Raw genomic sequence first — 20,933 nt, 5'->3', positions numbered from 1 at the left:
GACGATAATTAGCATAAATATATATGTTATCTATTATAAAGCCCAAAAATTATCTAATAGTTTATGAGACCAATGACTGTGACTACTCGAGTCTGGTGCACTTTTAACGTTACCCATTTCCAATTCTTTTTGTATTTAAACGTCCTCCCGAAGATTTAAAGTGCCGCAGTACCTTATTTTGGCGGGATAACAATTTGATGGTAAATTGCTTTTAGTCGACACCCTCTCTAAAAAGAGAGGTAGTGCTCCTCATTAAGCCAGGCTGAGAAGATAAGCTGAATCTGTGTACTCAATCTAGTACAATTCTTTTGAAAAATCAAGGTAAGAAAAAAGTAACGGTAATATGAAAATGCTGCTAAAGTCATGATATATGCACTTCAATCGTCGTCAAAACAGTCTTTAGGTACGTATTTGGTCAAACCATGATATGGTACGGGAAGTACCATTATCAAAAAAAAAAAATATTAGTACAATGAAATACATTCAATGTTGTTAAAGCGAAAAGATAAGCACGCCTATTTATTCATTTGTTTATTTATTTTTCAAGCTGATAAGACTTGAAGATTGATTGTCTTTTCCGTTAATTCGGGCCCTATATACTTTTCTACTCCCCCAGTCTATATATATATATATATATACTGCTCTTCTTTATCTCTACATTTATCAATAGGTCATATATATATATATGTGTGTGTGTGTGTGTGTACCATTAATTAACAATTATCTGCAAGTAGAATTCTTTGTTCTATTTTACTTTAACAAATGTATATTTTTTTAAAAAAAGAAGATATCTAAGTCTAAGGGGAGTAAATGTTTCTTGCTTCTTGTTTTGGCTTTTGATTTATTGTATCTAAGCCAAGTTTACTTTAATACACTTACTATATAACGAAAGTTGAATAGGATCAATGTTACTTGGCGAGAAGAGAAAAGAAAAAGAAAGTTTTCATATCATTATTGTTTGTCACATTTTTTCTTTGCGGTTACTTTGTGGAATACTTTTATAAAAATCAAATGGTTTTTAACGTGCCTCCAAAGTCTTGAAACCATAATTTATGTATATAAATATCCTCGTGGCTTTGTGCTTTTACACTATAATAAAATTAAATAAAATAAAAATGATCGATTGGGATTGTCAATACACATTTCCGTTGATAGATTTTTGAATACTCTATGATGTATTTATTTATTAGATTAACTTTGATAAATCTACTTCTTTACTACTCTACTTCATATGGTTATGGATATGAATAGTAGGTATTCGCTTTGTTATATATGCAATTATTTGTATTCCAAAGATTTATCATTACTATTACTATTATTATTAAATTGTATGGTTTTTGTTGATGTTTTGACTTGATGATAACCATTACATGTGTATGTTTATTGTATATTATTATTATTTTGTATTTATGACCAAGTTCAAAAAACACTATTGTATCTAGCGTAAAAAAAAAGGTATAAAGTCAATCGATTAATTAATGAATTAATAAATTAATAAATTAATTAATTAATAAGTAAAAAGAATATATTTCTATATGATGCTGATGATTAAGATGATAACGATAATGAGAATAGGGTCAATAATAAAAGGGTCAATTGATGATACAAGTATTCTGCTTTTTTTTTCAATGATGAAATTACATTGTAGTTAGGTAGCCATGTATGCAAATAGATAGAGATAGATGGATAGATATGTATAATAACATGTGATGACGTGTGATAATTTCATATTATTGTTACTATTTCTCGATCGATAATGATCAAACCTTGATCCCCCACATGAGGCTTAAAAGTAGTATCCCTAAAGCTCTCTGATTGTGGACGAACATAAAGATTTTCAAAAACAAGAAATTGAAGTAACTTGTATGTGTTTGAGTAAGTACATTTGTATTTGTAACTTTTATAATATATGAAATATATGAATAGCTAAATACTTCTTTATTATAATCGTCACCATCACCACCATGTTGAATTTTTATATATTATAATATTTTTATATTTCGCTTTGTTGCAACTGACTTCTTGACCTCTGAGATCAGAAAGTAATCCTATTTTTACATGTATTGCTCATAGAAATAGAAGTAAAAACTTATAGTATACATATATTCATTCATTTTCTCCTTGGTTTTTGTGTGCACCGTGAAATGGAGGTAAGTCTTGGTTGATGGCCAAAGATACGACTAAACTTGATAACTTGAAGCATGACGTAAAGGGTGAATCGGTTCTCTGCTATCGGAAGTCGGATTATAATCCGGGAAGCGTCATCGTGGTTGCACGTCCCTGGCGCTTTCTTAAACAAGGCGAATCGTATTCTTTAGATGTCTATCAGTTAATTTATATATATTAGAAAATAAAAAAGATAATACAGCACCCCCCAAAAAAAAATTTTTGGTTATCATCCTCATCAAAACCAAAAAGTCAAAAGTCATTTAGAGAACCTAACCTCTCTAACTTCTGCCCTCATTAATTTGTTCACTCTTTATTTTTATATTATGCTATATACATGTTTATGTTCCTGTGTTAAGCGGCGATAGTAATCTGATTTGTAAATTCTCAATAAAAAAATAAATGAATGAACGAACAGCATATAGATAATTGGTGTATATATTGTTTTATAACATTGATTCTAGAGATTTGTTAACATGAGATTTCTGTTTGATTTCTGGGTGCTCAAATATTCAATTCAATTCAATTCTGTGCTAATATTTTATTTATTTGTATATAAATAGTAATACTAATAAAACATATATCAGAATCAAAATCTAAAAATCAGAATTAAAATCCATGACAACAAAATGAATAGAATTTTGTATTTATTTATTATTCACCTAATAACAATAATAGCAAAAGGAAAAAGTTTATATACAATAGCCATGGTAACAAATCTGACGTAGGAATAAACATTAGAGATAATGCACATCAATAAAAGTAGTACAAATCCTTTTGATTTCCAAGATAAATAAAATACAAAATAAAAAAATAAAAAATAAAATCGTATCATTGTATTTTATTCCATTTTATTGGATTACTGAATAGAACAGAATTAGATTGAGGTTGTTTCTTAGCAATAAATATCAATAGAATAAAAATAATAATATTTTATTTTATATTTTTTGGGGGAGTGGAATTGTTTTTTTTTTTAAAAAAAAAGGGCTGTCTACCATATTCAGGCACACCATCATTGTCCAAAAATGAAACAGAAAAAAAAAGCTTTACTTCGGAGTATATATCGGATCAGTAAATCTCATACACACATACACCGACGTCTTGTTTTGTAAAGGCGCTCTGGAAGTATAAAAGGAAGCCTGTCTTGTAACAAATTTCAAGAACTATTATCTCTTCCTCCCATCTCTCTTTCTACTACACACTTTAAAGATGTCTCTCGAACATGTCTGCATTATTGGCTCAGGAAACTGGTAAGACTTTCTATAGAGCATTTATGAATATACAATACAATACAATACAGTACATTAGATTAGATTACAATAGATTACTAGTTTTATATACTGTGTATATATATTATTATTATTTTTTAAGGATTTAATATTAATGCTATTATTGTTTTTGGTTATCTTCTTAGGGGTTCTGCCATTGCAAAGATCATTGGTAACAACGTCCACAAGTACCCTCAGCAATTCTCTCCCACCGTTCGCCAATGGGTTTTCGAAGAAATGATCGACGGCAAGAAGTTGACCGATATTATCAACAACGACCACGAGAACGTCAAGTACCTCAAGGGCGTCCCTCTTCCTGTCAATGTCGTTGCCGTACCCGATCTTGTCGATGCCTGCAAAGACGCTACTCTGGTCATCTTTGTCTTGCCTCACCAGTTTGTTCGTGGAATCTGTGAAAAGATGAAGGGTTCGCTCTCTCCTGGCGCTAGAGCCATCTCTCTCATCAAGGGACTCGAGATCACACCTTCGGGTACACGCCTCTTCTCTGAGGAAATCTCCCGTATTCTGGACATCCCCTGTGCTGCACTCAGTGGTGCCAACATTGCCGACGAGGTTGCCAGAGAGCGATTCTGTGAATCGACTATTGGTTGTGAGAGCGTTGAGGATGGACAAGTCTGGCACCGTGTCTTCCACACCGACTACTTCCGTATCAATGTCATCAAAGACTACACCGGTGTCCAGCTGTGTGGTGCGCTTAAGAACATCGTTGCCGTCGGAGCTGGTTTCTCAGACGGTCTTGGTCTCGGCAGCAACACAAAGGCTGCCATCATCCGTCTTGGCCTCATGGAGATGCGCAAGTTTGGTCAGACTTTCTTTGGAGACATGGTCCAAAACGAGACATTTTTCGAGTCCTGTGGAACAGCTGATCTGATCACAACCTGCTCTGGTGGCCGCAACCGTAAGGTCGCAGAGGCATTTGTCAAAACCGGAAAGCCCATTGCCCAGCTGGAGACCGAGCTGTTGAACGGCCAGAAGTTGCAGGGCACCTTGACCGCACAAGAGGTTCACGAGTTCTTGACCGGAAAGGATATGGTTCCAGAGTTCCCTCTCTTTGACACTGTGTACCGTATTGTGTATGAAGGCGCCTCCCCTGAAGCTATCGTCCGTGACGTCTAAGCCGTACATACTTTACACAATATCACTCTTCTAAACACACATCTTCTGTATACCTAACATTCTCTCTCTCTCTCTCTCTCTTTATATATATCTTATATATATTTGTAAAGTTTCTCTTTTTATTTTTTCTATTATTTTTCTTATTTTAACAAGGAATGTAACGTCCAGGCAGTAGAGTACTGCGGATCATTCTTGTATCATATATACAGCACATTAATAAACATATATTTTTATTTATTTTCATTTAATAAAACATCTTTTTTTGATATATAAACATTACTTTAACAAGATCCCTGTGTTTTCAAGTGTTTCTTTTCTGTTTTTGGTGATATATTAACCAATACAGTTTTACTTGATCTCCTTACAAAGACCTCAATAGAACTTTGTTATAACGTGCTAATGACACACCCACACCACATACCTATATACGTTAGGTATTCTTATTCCTTTATAAACTGCCCTTTTATAGTTGCCCCATAAACAAACAAGGCATTTGCTATTTACTACCAGCATTATCATTATCATTATCCTAATATCAATAGAATCAAAGTCTGATAAGACTCATATGAATAGAACAATATATTAAGAAATGAAACACAAACTCATAAGAAATTAGGAGAAGGAGAAGGAGGGGTATGTTAAGGAATTAATAGAATAAGCTTTTTTTTTAAATAAATAAATAAAAAAAAAAGGATAGAAGCAAAAAAGAGTACATAAAATAAACAAACATTATAAACAAAACCAATAAAGAAGAAGCAAAGAAGAAGAACAACAACAACAATAACAAAAAACTATTTTTCTTTGTTCTTTCTCTTTCTCTCTTTACTTTTTATTTTATTTTATTTTAATTTATTTTATTTTATATATGATCATTGCTAATCTCAAAATGGTGCCTTTAATTACAAAAACTCGCCTTAATTCAACAGCTCATGTGTTTGATCCAAAAACTACACATGCGTCATTCATTTATTCTGCAACCACAACGTGTGTTCCTGGAACCACTTGTCCTGTAGCCTGTTATCGTTATGACACAAATATGCTAGAGATCAGAGATCTAGGAGTGTCTGATTATAAAGTATATGCGATCATGTCTGCCAATCAACTCAAAGGATTTGAGAATCGTGAGGTAGATTGGTGAATCAAATTGAAAAAAAGAGAGAGAGATTTCACGTATATACATACATACATATATATATTGTATATAAAAGAATAGTTCAATTGCTTATACACTATACAATATGTATCTATATAAAAGCTTTATATAGTTTCGGTTGAACATGGCATTATTCATGGTCGCGTTCACCTTTACATAATGGCGTGTACTATCAATCCAAACCATCAAAGACACTGCCAGTTATTTGTATTTGATCCTTTTCTGATGACATGTTATCCTATCATTCTTGACCGTCCAATGAAGGGATATTCTACCTCAGTAGCAATATCAGAAGCAACATATAGAAAAGTAAATATAGAAATATAGAAATATAGAAATACATCTATTGGTAAAGAAAAGAAAAAGAGTAAATTCATCTCAAACGTATTCTAATAATGTATGTTGTTCTTTCAAGGCAGATAGCGGTAAAAATTACGAATGTCACTGGATTGCATGTGGGTTTTCAGATGCTGCATTGTATGTCATACAATTCTACCCAGACAATTTGAGCAAAAGAATGGTAAAATGCACCGATATATACACTATAGATTATACAATAGAGAGTTTTAGATTGATGAATAGGAAGACATGAAGAAGATTATATTTCTTATGACCTTGTCGTATATGTAAAAGATACATCCATGTACATTGCTGAGATCTAGGGTGAGTGGTGGAACTAGTGTGGCAATAGAACTGCTTGATTCTTCTCCCGTCCATGCATCGTCTGTGTGCATTCTTGTGGGTGGAATCAATGGGCTCGTCGATGTCCTGGTGTGCAAAGGGTCCAGACATTGGACAATGAATCCGACCATATCTTTTGTTGATCTTGAACCAATCTTACCGTCTTCTTGTAAGCAAAAGTATCAGATATGCAAATAGTATCACTATTATGATTAATTGGTTAATTATAATATATGTATTTATTTATTTATATATTGGGTGTGTGGTTGGATTCTTCAGTACCTGTGGTGTCATTTCAGCTGATCCAATCAGATAAGGGTTCATCCAAAGAAAGACTTTTGGCTGTGTGTCAAGGGCTCTTTGATGATCACCAATACAGGTAAACTAATAGAATAGATACAACATTACATTGTAAATAAGATAAAGAAGGGGGTGGTCATAAAATCTAGTATTTTCCCCTCTTACCACCTCCCCCCTTCCCTCCCTCGACTTCCCGCCTTTCTTTCTCTTTTCGTTCCTTTTTATTGGGTGGGTGATGGTGAAGATAAAAGTGAAAGTGAGGGGATATATGTATTTATTTATTTATTTATTCACGTACACGTGTAGTGAAGCGCAGGCAGCAACTAGTATCTTTAGAATTGACTTTACAGATCTCTCATGTCGGTTTGTGCAGACAACCTATCAAGCCAAATCTCTGGTGCGGTCAAGGATATTATCCTCTCAATTGGTTCCATTAGCAGGTAAAAATCAATCGACAAATGTACGCTCTACACTACACTACACTACACTTATACATAAATATTATTTCTATAGAGCAACATAACGTTTGTCATTTGTGGCAATGTGTTCTGGATACCATGTCCATGAGGGCCGAGCTGTGGGAACTTTGTAATGGATCTCTCAAACATCTTTACAGTGTTGATCTAACAAAGACAATGAATATGTCCAAGACGCTCCAGGGAGTATCGTTCCATGCAGATACCCAGACATGCATGTTTCTCTATGAAGACGATATCATCAATACCAAGATGAATCTCATGTGGGAGCAAGCGGATAATTCTCAAGACACTTTAATATTGACCGAATAAGTTTATATATATATATATATATATAATCCAGCACACATAATTATATCGATGAATAAATGAAGATTAATTGGAATTATTGTTATTTATTATTTAAATCTTGTAGTTTGTTTGGTTTTTAGTCGGTAGAGTTTGGTAAGATAAGGAAATTCTTTGGATCTTGAAACAGATAATCAACCATAAATACAGAAGCAATTTTACAACAACCACAAAACAAACAAAACCAAACAAAACCAAAACGATAGATGCTTGTACATATTTATGCGTTTATAAAGTCTAATGTTAATCGTATATATTATTTTCTTCAAGAATGCATTTGATTAAATTATAGTGTATTGGGTTAAAGACAGAAAGTAGTGTATATATGAATATAAATATATAGTAGTAATAGTAATTAAAGACTACCAAACGAAGCGAAATAAAAGAAAGATAATACAGTAGTTTGTCGCGTAAATATTATTATTCTTGTTATATCTTTTAGCTTGGTTTATAGTTTAAGAAATAAATGATATAATAGAGTAGAATAGTTATTATTAATATTTGAAAGGAGAATGAGAGGGGGGGTAAGGTGTGTGGTCTTTTGTTGCTTTTTGTTGTTGTTGCTGTTGCTGTTGCTGTTTTTTCTTTTTGGTTTCTGTTAAGAATTCATGATGTGATAAATAATGTAACTGGGTAGACCATAGACTCCAAATCCCATGGCTTTGGCCATCTTTGCAAACCCCTCTGTTTCAACCTGATGTTGGAATGCATAGGGAGGGAAATTGGCGCCTTCCCGATGTACATTGGCCTTTACAAGTGTAAAAGTTGCTCCCTGGGATATACACAATAATAATAGTAAGAAAAAAAATCAAATCAAATCAAATCAAATCAAATCAAATCAAAAATTTAGAATTATTATTATTATTTACAAATAGTTACATATGTATTTATAAATTAGACTTACCACACCATCCAAAGGAACCTTATTGAGTTTTGGAAGATGTGTCTCCATGTCTACCATCAAATACCGACCAGTAAGGAACTCATAATAGCCTAAATAACATACACAAATGGTTATTATTATTACTGTTATTTGCTATTGCTATTGTTGTGAAATTGATATCTTTTCTTCTTTGATTTCATTTTCTTATTTTGGTGTGAGGAGTAAGATTTAAGAAGAAGAAGAAGAAGAAAGGAGAATGATCAATAAGGAAAAACGAGAAAAAATGAATAGAAAAGAGGGGGTGGTCAAATAATAACAATAACAATAGTTTACCTTCAAGTAATACATAGTCCTTTAAAAATAAAAATCCGAAAAATAAGTATATATATATTGGTTTGATTTGTTTGTTTAGTCTTTAGTAGTATATTGCTTATATTTGTATACAGGTTCCTACTTACAGGATCAAGATCACGTTGGATCGCCAGAGACTGTTCAGTTTCCTGCCAGTTATTTTTATCATATCCCCAAAATGAGCCATCTTCTGTCTCCCGAAGACAGTTTGGTACAACAATATCAACGTCAACACTTTGAAGATCCTCGAGGATCCCGGCCGGATATTCAACCACATCTACGTCCAGCCAAAGTACCCATGCATGTTCTTCACGAAGTGCAGCAGTCAAGAGGTAATTACGAGATCGAGCCATAAACGAGCGACGAACAGGCTGAAGCTAAAAAGATTATTATTATTATTTAGATATCATTATCTACAAACATATATATGTAGACTAACAACAACCATGATAAAATATACTGATATATAATTAATTTATTAATTTATTTATTTATTTATTTTACCTCGAATTTGTGGCGCTCATTTTCTGGCATATCGAATTTAAAATCTTTTTCATATATCGCAATATGATGGTATCTGTTCCTAGGATCCCTGCGATTGAGAAACACATCTGCCTGGTCTTTTAGGATCTGGACAGTCTCGTCAGTTGTGTCCGAGACCAGGAATGCGATGGATACCAGATGCTTTGGATAGGTCATCCGGTCAATCAGCTCAAAATAGCGTGCAAGATAAGGCTGGGCGTTCTTGAGAGGAGTCAGGATGAGAACATGTTCCTGTCGGGACTTTCCGTCCGAGGTTGCCTGGAGATCGTTGAGGTTGACAAAGGTTGGATATCCCGTCCCAAAGAACCGCCCAGATGAAAACAGGGCTTCGTTGAATGAGGATCGTAGTGTACGGCCTCCCGCGCAGGAGCCAAGGTTGATAGACGTCCGGGAAAGGGTGAGGAGAGAGAGGACAATGAAAGACAGAATCGAAAGGAGGATAATTGCAAGTCTTCGGTTGCCTCTCACAGGTGTATAGATTAGTTTTTCAGACGACAGTGACATTATAAGTTGATATAATTATGCGCTTATATTATATCTTATTCTTTTTGATTATTTTGGCAATAAAGGTCTGATTTGTATGTGATTTTTTTATATATATAAAAGAAGTATATACATAGGTATATATCTATATATGTGTGTATGCGTATGTATATATATATATATATGTATGTATATATAGAATATTAATTATATTATGTATTTGGAAGTATAAATAATACAATGAAAAATGAAACAGATAGAATGATAATGAACAAAACAAGGAATAAGGAAGAGGAAGAGGAAGAAGAGGAAGAGGAAAAGGAGAAAGGATATATATATGTATATGTATATATATGTGTATGTATGTGTACATATATAAAGGGGGGTGGGAGGAAGGGGGTGAAAAGAATAAAGGGAGAAAGGTAGAGTGGTAGAGTGGTTGTAAGTTATGGCAGTGATTTGTGAGAATTTCATTTTTAGATGCATGTTTTGTTGGAACGCAGATTTGCTCTTTAAACCATTTGACTTTTTGGTTTGTTGTTCTCGTTGTTATTTCTTTCTTTTGGTCGTGGTTTATATGACTGACATTGGTCTATCATGTCGCATTTGTTCCTCTACCTGTGCCTTGAATAATTGGGCTTTGGGCTCTGGTATCCTCGCTACTTCTGTTTCTCCAACCTTAACTTCGAGTCCTCTGTCACCTGTATAGTACTGATCTTTGATAGGCTGAAGAAGTACATTGAGTTTTGGTGTGATCACCAGCACAGTATTGGTTGGAATAGTAAGCCAATCAGCCTTTTCAAATGTCAATGGTTCTATAATGATAATAAAACAGGTTTTTTGTTTTGTTTTGGTTTTGGTTAGTTGGTATGTTAAGAAGATAAATTAGTTATATAGATATATAGATAATTAATTAATTGGTTAATTAAAACAAAAAAACTTACCACTGGCAACTACTACCATATCCTCTCTTCTGTCTGCCTTGATCATACGGTAATAACCTGGCTGATAGCATTCAAAACGAGTGCCTGAAGAGAAGTAAAGAGAAGCCGCTTCTTCTGTCTTGCTGCTAATGTATCTCACACATACAACAGATGCACCATCTGTGACAGCAAAGTTCAACAGAGATGGCTATATATATATATAAAAAGATTAATATCAAAATAAAATAAAGAATATTTATATTTACCTCTTTGATTCCTTCCTCTTCAGTCCAGGTATTAAGTTGTGCGATTGTCTTTACCATTGCTTCCTTTAATTCCTGGTGTTCAAATCGTTCGGCATTTGGATTTGAAAGCTACGGTGATAATGATGTATACATTATATATATTGTTAATATAATTTTATACATTTGTATGCATGTATGTGTGTAGGTATGTAAGTATACATATAAGTAGTAATCAAACTTACAAAGCTCAAAAAGAGGGCAAAGGCCCATTCTGAATCAGTATTTCCTTGAACAAACAGGAAAAGCTCTTCTGGAAGAGAATTCTGCAGCTTGCGCTTAATCTAACAAAACAAAATGTGATTTTGTTAAGATTTGTGAGTTCAGCTGTCATAAATGTACACATCCATATACATCAACGTACATATAGAAAAATATACATATATCACACTTACTTTATCAAACTGAGCAATGCCTCCATTGTGCATCCACATGATACGACCATAGCTATAATATTGTATGTATAATCATCAGTTATTAAAGTTCTATGTTGAATTTATATAAATATATATATATATATTTATAAACTTACTTCCAGGGATGACAATTGACTTCTGTTACTGCACCAGAAGTACTTGCTCTTACATGAGCGAATACAAGCGGACTCTTGACTTTCTCAGCCAATCTTACAAGGTTGGTATTATTCCATGCTGGAGTTACAGAGGTAAAGATGCAGGGTGTAATACGGGTATCTTTTTCTGGTTCACTATCATACCAACCGACACCAAATCCATCGCCTATATGATTTTTTTAAAAGCAAAAAAAAAACAATTGATTGATTGATTTATATATCAATATCAATATTAATTTATGGCTTGCTTTCCTTCTTCTTATTTATATATATATATATATATACAAATGATGACTGTTTACCATTGAGTGGTCTTCGATGATCAAGTCTTAGTTTTGAGTCGAATGATTGATTGATGATGGAATGAGCGGGATTAGTCAAGAGCTTAAAGTATTTAAAGTATTTTATTTTATAAATAAACATGCGTTAGTTTCTTCTTTATTGTAACAAACTAGATATACAAAAATAAGCTTACATGAGCAAGCAAAATAGGTTGTTTGCCCTTGTATAGCAGTAGACGGCACATTGGATATGTCAAAAATTAAAAGGTAGAGATAGAGAAGAAAGGGGAGAGAGACAGAGAGAGAGTGAGGGGAGGCTTAGTGGTGTGAAGAAGATAAGAATGAGAATGAGAATGAGATTGAGGAGGGGTAGTAGGAGGAGGAGTTTCGTTTCTCTTTTGGTGGGTTTGGTTTTGAAAAATTAAAAAAAAAAGTAATGAAATTGGATGAATGAGATATAGCGAAATCACTCCTGTTTCGCACGTCATAAGAAATCTTCTTCAAGGTTATGTTTCAATTCCCGCTAATGATGTATATGCTCATGTTTATTTTATATTACAGTGTTTCATTCGTTAATTCGTTAATTCGTTTATTGGTTCTATTGTGAAATAATGTATGTGGTTGTATAATATATATTTAAAAGAAGTATACATATAGTTATGTAAGCAGAAAATTTGAACAATTAAATAAATAATGAAAGGTAAAAAAAGGGGAAAATGCATAAAAAGAAAAATTGATATAATTAAAACATATTTATATAAACATTTTATCCCATTTACTGGTTTACTTGTAATACTCATAACTAAAAAAACAATCTTCTCTTTCTTCAATAAACCAAAAGAAATATATTCATTTCTACGTTTATAAAATCAAATAAATATAAATCGATATCTTCTTCATTCTTGTTCTTATATATATTTAGCTTTGTTCCTAAACTGTATTGAAATATAGATAATCTTGTCCTTCTAAACAAACAAGCAATTGAGTTTCTTCTTTTTTTTTGCTTTAATAAAGACTTGGTTCTATATAACAAAATAAATGTAAAATAAAGAAGTTCTGTAAAGTTTAACCCATGCCTGATTTTTATAGTTTTTTTTTCTGTTTCTTGAAAAAAAAAAAAAATCGCTTTTTTTAAAAATGAAAAATGGGGTCGACCGGGATTTGAACCCGGGGCCTCTCCGACCCAAACGGAGAATGATAACCACTACACCATCAACCCTTTACATGTCTTATTATAAATTACAAAATATACATACGTCATCTCTTATATAGCCGTGTCCGGACCGGACACACATTATAATTAGTCGGACTTATATACTGTGCGGGCCATACTGGAATGCTATCCGGAGGGGGAAATAAATTCATTTCCTACTTTTTTAAAAAATAAATAAAAAATAAAATATATATAATATAACTTTCATTAACTATATAACTTCTTTAGTTCATATATTATACTTGCAAGTTAGCCTTTTGTTTCTTAGTAAATAATTTTTTATAAAAATAAAGTAATATTAGAAAAAAGTAACTTTTCTTTTAATTTATAGTTTTTATTTTACTAATCACTTTACAATGAAAGAGGAAGTATTTAAAGACCAAGATGTACAGCATAAAACTAAGCTATACTGTCTCAAATCAATGTTTATATTTATAGAATATTTTTTGAAAAAAAGTGAATAATAGTATTCTCAGGGCTTAGTAGCTTGAGCCTTTATGAAAAAAAAAGATAAGCCATGTCCCCCTTGATTCTAAGCCTAATATTATAAATCACATTCCAAACTTTATGTGTATATATATATGTGTATGTATCATATAAAAATTGGATGATTTTGATATAAATTTCAAATAAAAATCTTGTATTGATTGTTATTTTTTGTTGTTGTTATTATTTTTATCATCATCGCCATGTCACTTACCACCATAAATTCTTCACTCCTACGCACTCTCTTTGGCATCTACATTTTCATTGCAATACTATCATTTGCTCAAGCCGTGTCATTTGTACCCCGAGGTTATTTTACAGATAAAACAGTCGAGCCTACATATACCAAAGACCAAAAAGACGATGTTTTGATAAACTTATAGTCTATTATTACATACAGAAACCGTTATTTCTTCCTATTTTTTTTTACCTATATATATAGTTAGGAACTATATACAAGACCAAACAAATACTTTAATACTTTATAATCAATTCATATATGTACACACTATTTTTTTTCATTTATCATAAATACTCTCTAGCCGTTATATTAATTTTATTTCTTTTTTTATAAATATAAATAATAATATTCATCTTCTTGCTGCCTTGAGCTAAAATAAATATAAATGCTATAAAATAAAACATATGCTGATATATATATATACATGATAATTTTATAAATAAAGCAAATTCTTACTATTTTCCCCCAGTAGATTCAAAGGGCTTATATGGGGCGCTATATTTAATAGAAATATCTATTTGATACCACCAATGATAATAATATTCTATAATATTTAACTTGCTGCTTTGTATAATTACATTAATAATTTATACCCTTTTATATTTTGATATATATATATATATATATATTTAAGAGGAATAATTTTATTAGTGCTCACTGGTAGCAGCAACTTTTTATAATGAGTAAATAAGAAATATGGAAGCACGACACCTAAACTATACAACATACATGGATAGAATGTCCAAAATAAATGAATACCGCTTTAAGCCATATTGTTTTTGATAAGATACAAAGACAAAAAATGACTATGTTTCATCAATTACTGAGGAAAAAGAAGAAGAACATAATACTTTAATAGTAGCATAAGGATATGGAATCAGACACCTGAACTGAATACCACATTACCTTGAGTATATATTATTTATTTATATTTAGTCTAATAGTCTAATATTCTAATATATAATCATTATATATTTATACTATTATTAAAATGCAAGTTAAATTTGACATTCTGTATCAATGAAAACATCAAAATGTCTGCTTTTTTTTAATTCTTCAGAAAGCTAATTAAATTTAAACTAAAGGCTGAACATTAAGTTACAGTAGTAAGAAGTGTATATATAACTAACGCCGGACTCTCTCAAATCTTTGCTGAAGATATCGAAATGAAATATAAGTCTTGGGCATGTTTTCTAAAGATGCAGTCACTACTTTACTTTGTACTTTTCTTTACTTACTTTTATGCGAATTACCTATTGCATGCTTTACTACACATCTTTAAGTTTAATAGCATATTATAAAGCAACTCATTAATTGACCTTTAACAAAACATTTTATTTAATCTTTAATAAAAAATTTTTGTTTAATAGTTTAGCTAAAAATCATCAACAAAAAACAGTGTATACACTAATAGGGCTTTGCTTATATTTTAATTCCTCAATTTCCGGAGTATAATATTCTGTATATCGGGAAGAAAGTTTTGATTACAATAAAAAAGGATGTTAAATTTATCGATGCTATCCATGTTGGTTGTTAGATAGAAACTTTAGGAGCTAAAGTAGTAGCAGAAGGAGAAGTAACAGCAGCAGCAGTAATTTTCATTTATATATTTTTTAACAAGGTACGCTGGTTTCGCTTTATTAGCAGCATTAAAAAACAATTTATCAAGTCCCCTCTCCTAAAAAAAAGAAAAGAAAAGAACATCTAAAAGAATAAAGATATAAGGTACTCTTTACACCCTCAGAATTCAAGCCGTGGAGTTACACCAGACTCAGCCCCCAGACCCTGCACAAAGAGACACGATAAATATAATAGTCATATAACATAAACTTTTCAAAATGATAAAAACCTTGTATATTTCAAAGACGTATCTTCACCTTCTGAATGTAGATAAAGAAGAAATAACATCCCATATAAATCATACTAAGCGACCGTATCTACATAGCTACTTTTCATAAAAATAATAGTTATGATAATGTGTTATTTTATTTCATCGCCTTTCACCAATACAAACACACAAATTTATAAAGTGAACTGCAAAGCTACTTGGATATCTTCCAGTGTGGAAGGTGGTAAGGGTATAAGTCCACCAATTGTAGCTGCTGCCATTTGTATATCAGTCATTAACTCAAACCTCCATTAAATTTACAGGAAATCCGAAGAAAAAAATATAATGTAAAATCCATATTAACGTCAAATTTTCGAAAGTGCATATTGGACCTGTAAATGAATGGATAATCGTCGCAAAATAATAAATGCTCTTAAGGAAATGTGCTTGATCTTCTGTGTCATTTTTCGATCAGAAAATCCAAGGGCAAACAGTAGAGAATGTTTGAAGAAAAGAATATTCAACTCCTCCATCTTCAAGAACAGTATCAATAAGGTGGTTGTGATTCAATGTTGCTTTGTTTCATTGAAAATAGCGAAAAATAAAGAAAACAAGAAATAATACAAAGACATGCAGATCTTACGATGGAATTTTGGGGATCGAGTACACGAGAAATAGCTCGAGTAACATACAGCTGCAAAACTTCTTTGTGTAAGGACCGTAAGTTAGATCTGGGAGCCTGAAGTGTGTTTTATAGACTTGGGTGACATAAAATTTTGCCCAGACTTTGTTTCCAGCTTATCAGCCCAGCCTTTCCCTAAAGCTTCTCTTACTACAAATATATGCGTATATGTATATATAAATATATATCTGAAACGTCCTTTGGTCTCTTAGGAGTCTGGATGAAATTAAAAATAGTTTATATTTGTCATGTGGACATATTGCTGTCACAATCCTGTCCCTCATCTCTAAACTTTAACGAAAACAAAAACATGTAAAACTCCCAGTCCATATAATGGCAAGCCTTGTTAACCTATTTTTATATAATAATGATTGAAAGACTCCCATTCGAAATCCTCACCAATATTTCTGAACGCCTTCTAGCCAGTGAAAAAAGAACATGCTCTACAGTTTGCAAACGCTGGAGAGATATCTTTCAAAAAGCTCTTTGGAAAGATATATATATAAAACCAACTGGATCCAAAAATTTAAAAAGCATGTAAAACATGATATTCTGAAAAAGTATTCCAAAGATGTCGACACAATAAAATTCAAAGATAGCAAGCATACGAACACTAAAATCCAACAGTTAATCGAGATTTTCCCCAATGTGAAGAACTTCTCTTATGCATCGACAGGTGCCTACCACTATCTGGTCGATGTCGATCTAAGTAGATGGAAGTTATTGTCACGCATGACTATAACCTGGGGTCTTAGAAACAGATTGAATATACTAGATAACCTTTTCGTTTTGCTGAGCGATTTACCATCCCTTGTCCACCTTGGGATAGAGCCAGGATACCATACACATCCAAACAGACCAATTACTTGGAGAGACATCGAAAAAATTCATCTCGGCTTGCCACGCTTAAAATCTCTAAAGATCAGATCGGATATGGACAGGATCGGACCTACTGAAATCGGTGAGATAAAGCAAGCAACACCAACAAACACCATGGAGACTGTGGACTATGCCTCGATGGGATTTAATCTTCTGTGGATGCAATATCTCGCAATAAAATATCCGAAGCTGAAGACACTTCGCCTAACGGTTGATCAAAACACTCCACTATCAATAGATGTAGATAATAGGCCTCAACGATCAGAGCTACTAATGAAAAATTAACAATATCTCCAGATCTACCTAATTTCTTTCCTTGTTTAAAAAGTATTTACACGGCTAATCACAGTTATAGTCGATCGGTATTTTCTATCCTCTATAATCAAATATTTAACAGTGGGGCTAAGCTCGAGAAAATCGAGACAACGCACTTTACCAACTATTTCGATACCGAATCCCCACCCAACGAAACGGCCTGCGCAGCGTTATTCACTACAACACTCAAGAGTCTGCACATATTACAGAACGATAGACGCACCTCTGGTATTTCACTGTTTCTACATGATTCTGATGTTAAGTTTTCCAAGCTTGTCCACCTGAACATATACACCAGTGGACAACCATCTCAAATCAACAATATCCTGAATATATGCCCGGCATTAAAAGTGCTGGAGATAAAATCAGAGCTTAAATATACCGAAGAAAGAAGGCCATCAGACATATTAAATCATGGCCTACAACGCCTAAAGCTTACTCAAACAAGTCTCGATATAGAATGGTTTGAGTCCATATCCAATTGTTGCAGAAATTTGAAGTATCTTTCCTTAGAAGATATTTCTAACAAAAGTACACCCCGCGAAATGCCTTACTGCTTACCTATTAGCATGCCATTCACTCGACTTTCAACGTTATAATTATTACGTATACAGATGTCTTATGATTCTAAATTCATCTTTGGCACTGGTTATAGCTGCAAAGACAATACTTTGGCTGACAACGAAACATGTTTTACCGAAGTTTATCTTAATTATTTATCAACAAAAAAAGTCAAGATTTGTTCCAACATTTGACAAAAACTCGTACGACAGCAATTCTAGCTGCTTAGATGAAGATTATGGGGGGCATGGAATAGTTCCTAAGAACGATAGTACATATTCCTGCATGATATTCCAATGCAAGTCGATCAAACAAGCTATTATCAGTGATCGCTCGTTTTACAGCTGTTCGACTCCAATATTCATAGTAGAAAAGGAGTAATCTACGATCATAAAAGTTTTGCACGCCTTTTTTGTATTTTTATTTTATGATTTAGCTTATACCTAACAATTATGACATTTATTGCAGTTCCCAATATTTTTATTTCCATTACAGAGTATGAAAGAAGCAAGTTTTTCTCTTGGGAAAAAATAATAAAGAACTGTTATTTTTTATTTATGTGCATGCGTGTCTCAAGAATTACTCAAGTAACTCACTATGAACATATTTCAAGTAGAAGCACTAAAAATCGTCAGAATACTTCCTTATAGACACTATATAAGGAATGTTGCAAAATTCTATATTGATATTCTTTGAGAGCTTTTTATGATAAGAATAACCACCGTTAACAAATATTATACGTATTCTATTCTATTAAATTTAATAAGCATCACAGTAATTTGAGGATGGCCTGCAATAACTTTTTATGAAAGAATAATAAATAAGGGGGAGGTGGGCTTGGTAATTCATAACTGGTAACGAGAAGTCTCTAGCTGTGTCATGTGCACGTATTCCTGTCACAATCTTGTCCCACATTCCTTTCAATTTTGAAGAAAGTGAAAACACGTAAAACTCCCAGGCCATATAAACACAAGCCTTAATAACCTACGTTTATATAATAATGATTGACAAAATTCCACTCGAAATCCTCACCAATATTTCTGACCGCCTTCAAACCAGAGACAAAATAGCATGATCCACAGTCTGCAAACGCTGGAGAGATATCTTTCAAAAAGCTCTTTGGAAATATATATATATATAAAACCAATTGGATTCAAAAATTTAAAAAGCGTGTAAAAAATGATATTCTGAAAAAGTATTTCAAAGATGTTGACGCGATAAGATTCGAAGATAGTGAGGATACAAACACTACAATCCAACAATTAATCGAGCTTTTCCCCAATGTGAAGAACTTTTCTTATTCAGCGGCAGGCGACTTCCAATCTCTGATCGATGCCGATTTGAGTAGTTGGAAGTCATTGACACACATGACTATAAACTGGATTTACCGACACAATGTGATCATCCCAGAAAACCTTTTCGTTTCGCTGAGCGCTCTACCATCCCTTGTCCACCTTGAAATAAAGCCAGGATACCGTACACATCCAAACAGACCAGTTACATGGAGAGACATTGAAAAACTTCACCTCCACTTACCACGCTTAAAATCTCTAAAGGTCTCGTCGGACATTTGTGTGATCGAACCTAATGACATTGATGAACTGAAGAATACAGAACCAGCAAACAACATTGAGACAGTGGATTATGTCTCTATGGGATTCAGTATTCCGTGGATGTATTATCTCGCATTAAAATATCCAAAGCTGAAGACACTCAATCTAACGGTGGAGGAAGACGTCCCCGTACAAGGTGCAATGTGGCATAGGTATTCACGCCCAGAGCCTATTATTGAGAAAATGACAGTACCTTCAAATCTATCTGGTTTTTTTCCTTATTTAAAAAATATTTACACATCTAATAAGCGCAAAGGCAGACCAGAATTTTCTGTACTCTATGGTCAAATATTTAAAAGTGGCGCTAAGCTTGAGAAAATGGAGACATCGCATTTTACCAACTCTGATGATACCAAGTTCCCACTCAATGAAATGGCCTGCGCAGCGCTATTCGCCGAAACACTCAAGAATTTACGAATATTCCGAAACTATAGTCTCGATTTTGAAATTGTTTTGTTTATACACGATCCTGGTGTCGAGTTTTCCAAGCTTGTTCGCTTGCATATTTACTCTACTACACAGTCTTTTCAAGTTGAAAATATCTTGAGTGCATGTCTGGCATTAAAAGTTCTTGGGATAAATTCACACCTTGGCTGTAAAATAAAAAAAAGACCGTCCAACGTATTAAAGCATGGCCTACGACAGCTAAGAATTACTGGAGCAAGTCTCGATACAGAATGGTTTGAGTACATATCAGATTGTTTAAGAGATCTGAAATATCTTTCCTTAGAAGATATTTCTATCAAAAGTACACCCCGCGAAATGCCTTACTGCTTACCTATTAGCATGCCCTTCACTCGACTTTCAACGTTATCATTATTACGTATACAGATGTCTTATGATTCTAAATTCATCTTTGGAACTGGTTATAGCCGCAAAGACAACACTTTTACCGACAACGAAACATGTTTTACCGAAGTTTATCTTAATTATTTATCAACAAAAAAGTCAAGATTTGTTCCAACATTTGACAAGAACTCGTACGACAGCAATTCTAGCTGTTCAGAGGAAGAAGAATATTGTGGGGATAAAAGAGTCTATAAGAGAGATAATATATATTACTGCACGATATTCCAATGCAAATCGATCAAACAAGTTATTATCAGTCATAGCTCGTTTTACAGCTGTTCGACTCCAATATTTACTGTACAGAGAGAGTAATTTAAGATCACAAGAGTTTTGTATGCTTTTTTTGTATTATTATTTTATGATTTAGCTTATACCTAATAATAATAACATTTATTGTAAT

At 32.9% G+C, this 20,933-nt stretch overlaps 6 protein-coding genes and 1 non-coding gene across 7 annotated transcripts; 4 read left to right on the top strand and 3 right to left on the bottom strand.

The window, feature by feature from the left end:
• The first annotated feature begins 3,338 nt into the window (after positions 1-3,338).
• Positions 3,339-4,849, top strand: PHYBLDRAFT_30672 (hypothetical protein). Its single transcript, XM_018439968.1, has 2 exons — positions 3,339-3,416; positions 3,581-4,849. The coding sequence occupies exons 1-2, from the start codon at positions 3,376-3,378 to the stop codon at positions 4,569-4,571; spliced, it is 1,032 nt and encodes a 343-aa protein (XP_018293484.1). The 5' UTR covers positions 3,339-3,375; the 3' UTR covers positions 4,572-4,849.
• A 587-nt stretch (positions 4,850-5,436) lies between these two features.
• PHYBLDRAFT_166684 (hypothetical protein) lies at positions 5,437-7,493 on the top strand (the record flags this gene model as incomplete). The annotated part of the gene is made up of 7 exons (XM_018435461.1): positions 5,437-5,697; positions 5,827-6,033; positions 6,140-6,244; positions 6,358-6,574; positions 6,685-6,784; positions 7,012-7,145; positions 7,219-7,493. 7 exons carry the CDS (start codon positions 5,437-5,439, stop codon positions 7,491-7,493), a joined length of 1,299 nt encoding a protein of 432 aa, XP_018293483.1.
• Positions 7,494-8,139: 646 nt separating this feature from the next.
• On the bottom strand, positions 8,140-9,585 carry PHYBLDRAFT_99290 (glycosyltransferase family 62 protein; the record flags this gene model as incomplete). The annotated part of the gene is made up of 5 exons (XM_018444092.1): positions 8,140-8,301; positions 8,434-8,522; positions 8,746-8,764; positions 8,871-9,140; positions 9,268-9,585. Coding segments are annotated over 5 exons (858 nt in total), but the record flags the coding sequence as incomplete, so codon positions are not given.
• A 391-nt stretch (positions 9,586-9,976) lies between these two features.
• PHYBLDRAFT_132671 (hypothetical protein) lies at positions 9,977-12,262 on the bottom strand. Its single transcript, XM_018429511.1, has 8 exons — positions 12,061-12,262; positions 11,888-11,969; positions 11,547-11,751; positions 11,410-11,461; positions 11,200-11,298; positions 10,979-11,086; positions 10,734-10,920; positions 9,977-10,604 (listed from the first exon to the last, which is right to left on the bottom strand). The coding sequence occupies exons 1-8, from the start codon at positions 12,109-12,111 to the stop codon at positions 10,363-10,365; spliced, it is 1,026 nt and encodes a 341-aa protein (XP_018293481.1). The 5' UTR covers positions 12,112-12,262; the 3' UTR covers positions 9,977-10,362.
• A 750-nt stretch (positions 12,263-13,012) lies between these two features.
• PHYBLDRAFT_t97 lies at positions 13,013-13,085 on the bottom strand. Its single transcript has one exon. It is a non-coding gene; the product is annotated as a tRNA-Pro (tRNA).
• Positions 13,086-13,701: 616 nt separating this feature from the next.
• Positions 13,702-14,276, top strand: PHYBLDRAFT_158404 (hypothetical protein). Its single transcript, XM_018433781.1, has one exon. The coding sequence runs from the start codon at positions 13,769-13,771 to the stop codon at positions 13,946-13,948; it is 180 nt and encodes a 59-aa protein (XP_018293480.1). The 5' UTR covers positions 13,702-13,768; the 3' UTR covers positions 13,949-14,276.
• A 2,478-nt stretch (positions 14,277-16,754) lies between these two features.
• On the top strand, positions 16,755-20,845 carry PHYBLDRAFT_166681 (hypothetical protein; the record flags this gene model as incomplete). Its single annotated transcript, XM_018435460.1, has 4 exons — positions 16,755-17,405; positions 17,447-18,102; positions 18,125-18,437; positions 19,241-20,845. 4 exons carry the CDS (start codon positions 16,755-16,757, stop codon positions 20,843-20,845), a joined length of 3,225 nt encoding a protein of 1,074 aa, XP_018293479.1.
• Between the last annotated feature and the right edge of the window lie 88 nt (positions 20,846-20,933).

The sequence above is a fragment of the Phycomyces blakesleeanus genome (genome assembly GCF_001638985.1).
Source record: "Phycomyces blakesleeanus NRRL 1555(-) unplaced genomic scaffold PHYBLscaffold_7, whole genome shotgun sequence".
Lineage (NCBI taxonomy): Eukaryota > Fungi > Mucoromycota > Mucoromycetes > Mucorales > Phycomycetaceae > Phycomyces > Phycomyces blakesleeanus.
The sequence above is the reverse complement of the archived record's forward strand: the minus strand, read 5'-3'. Positions and strand labels throughout refer to the sequence as shown.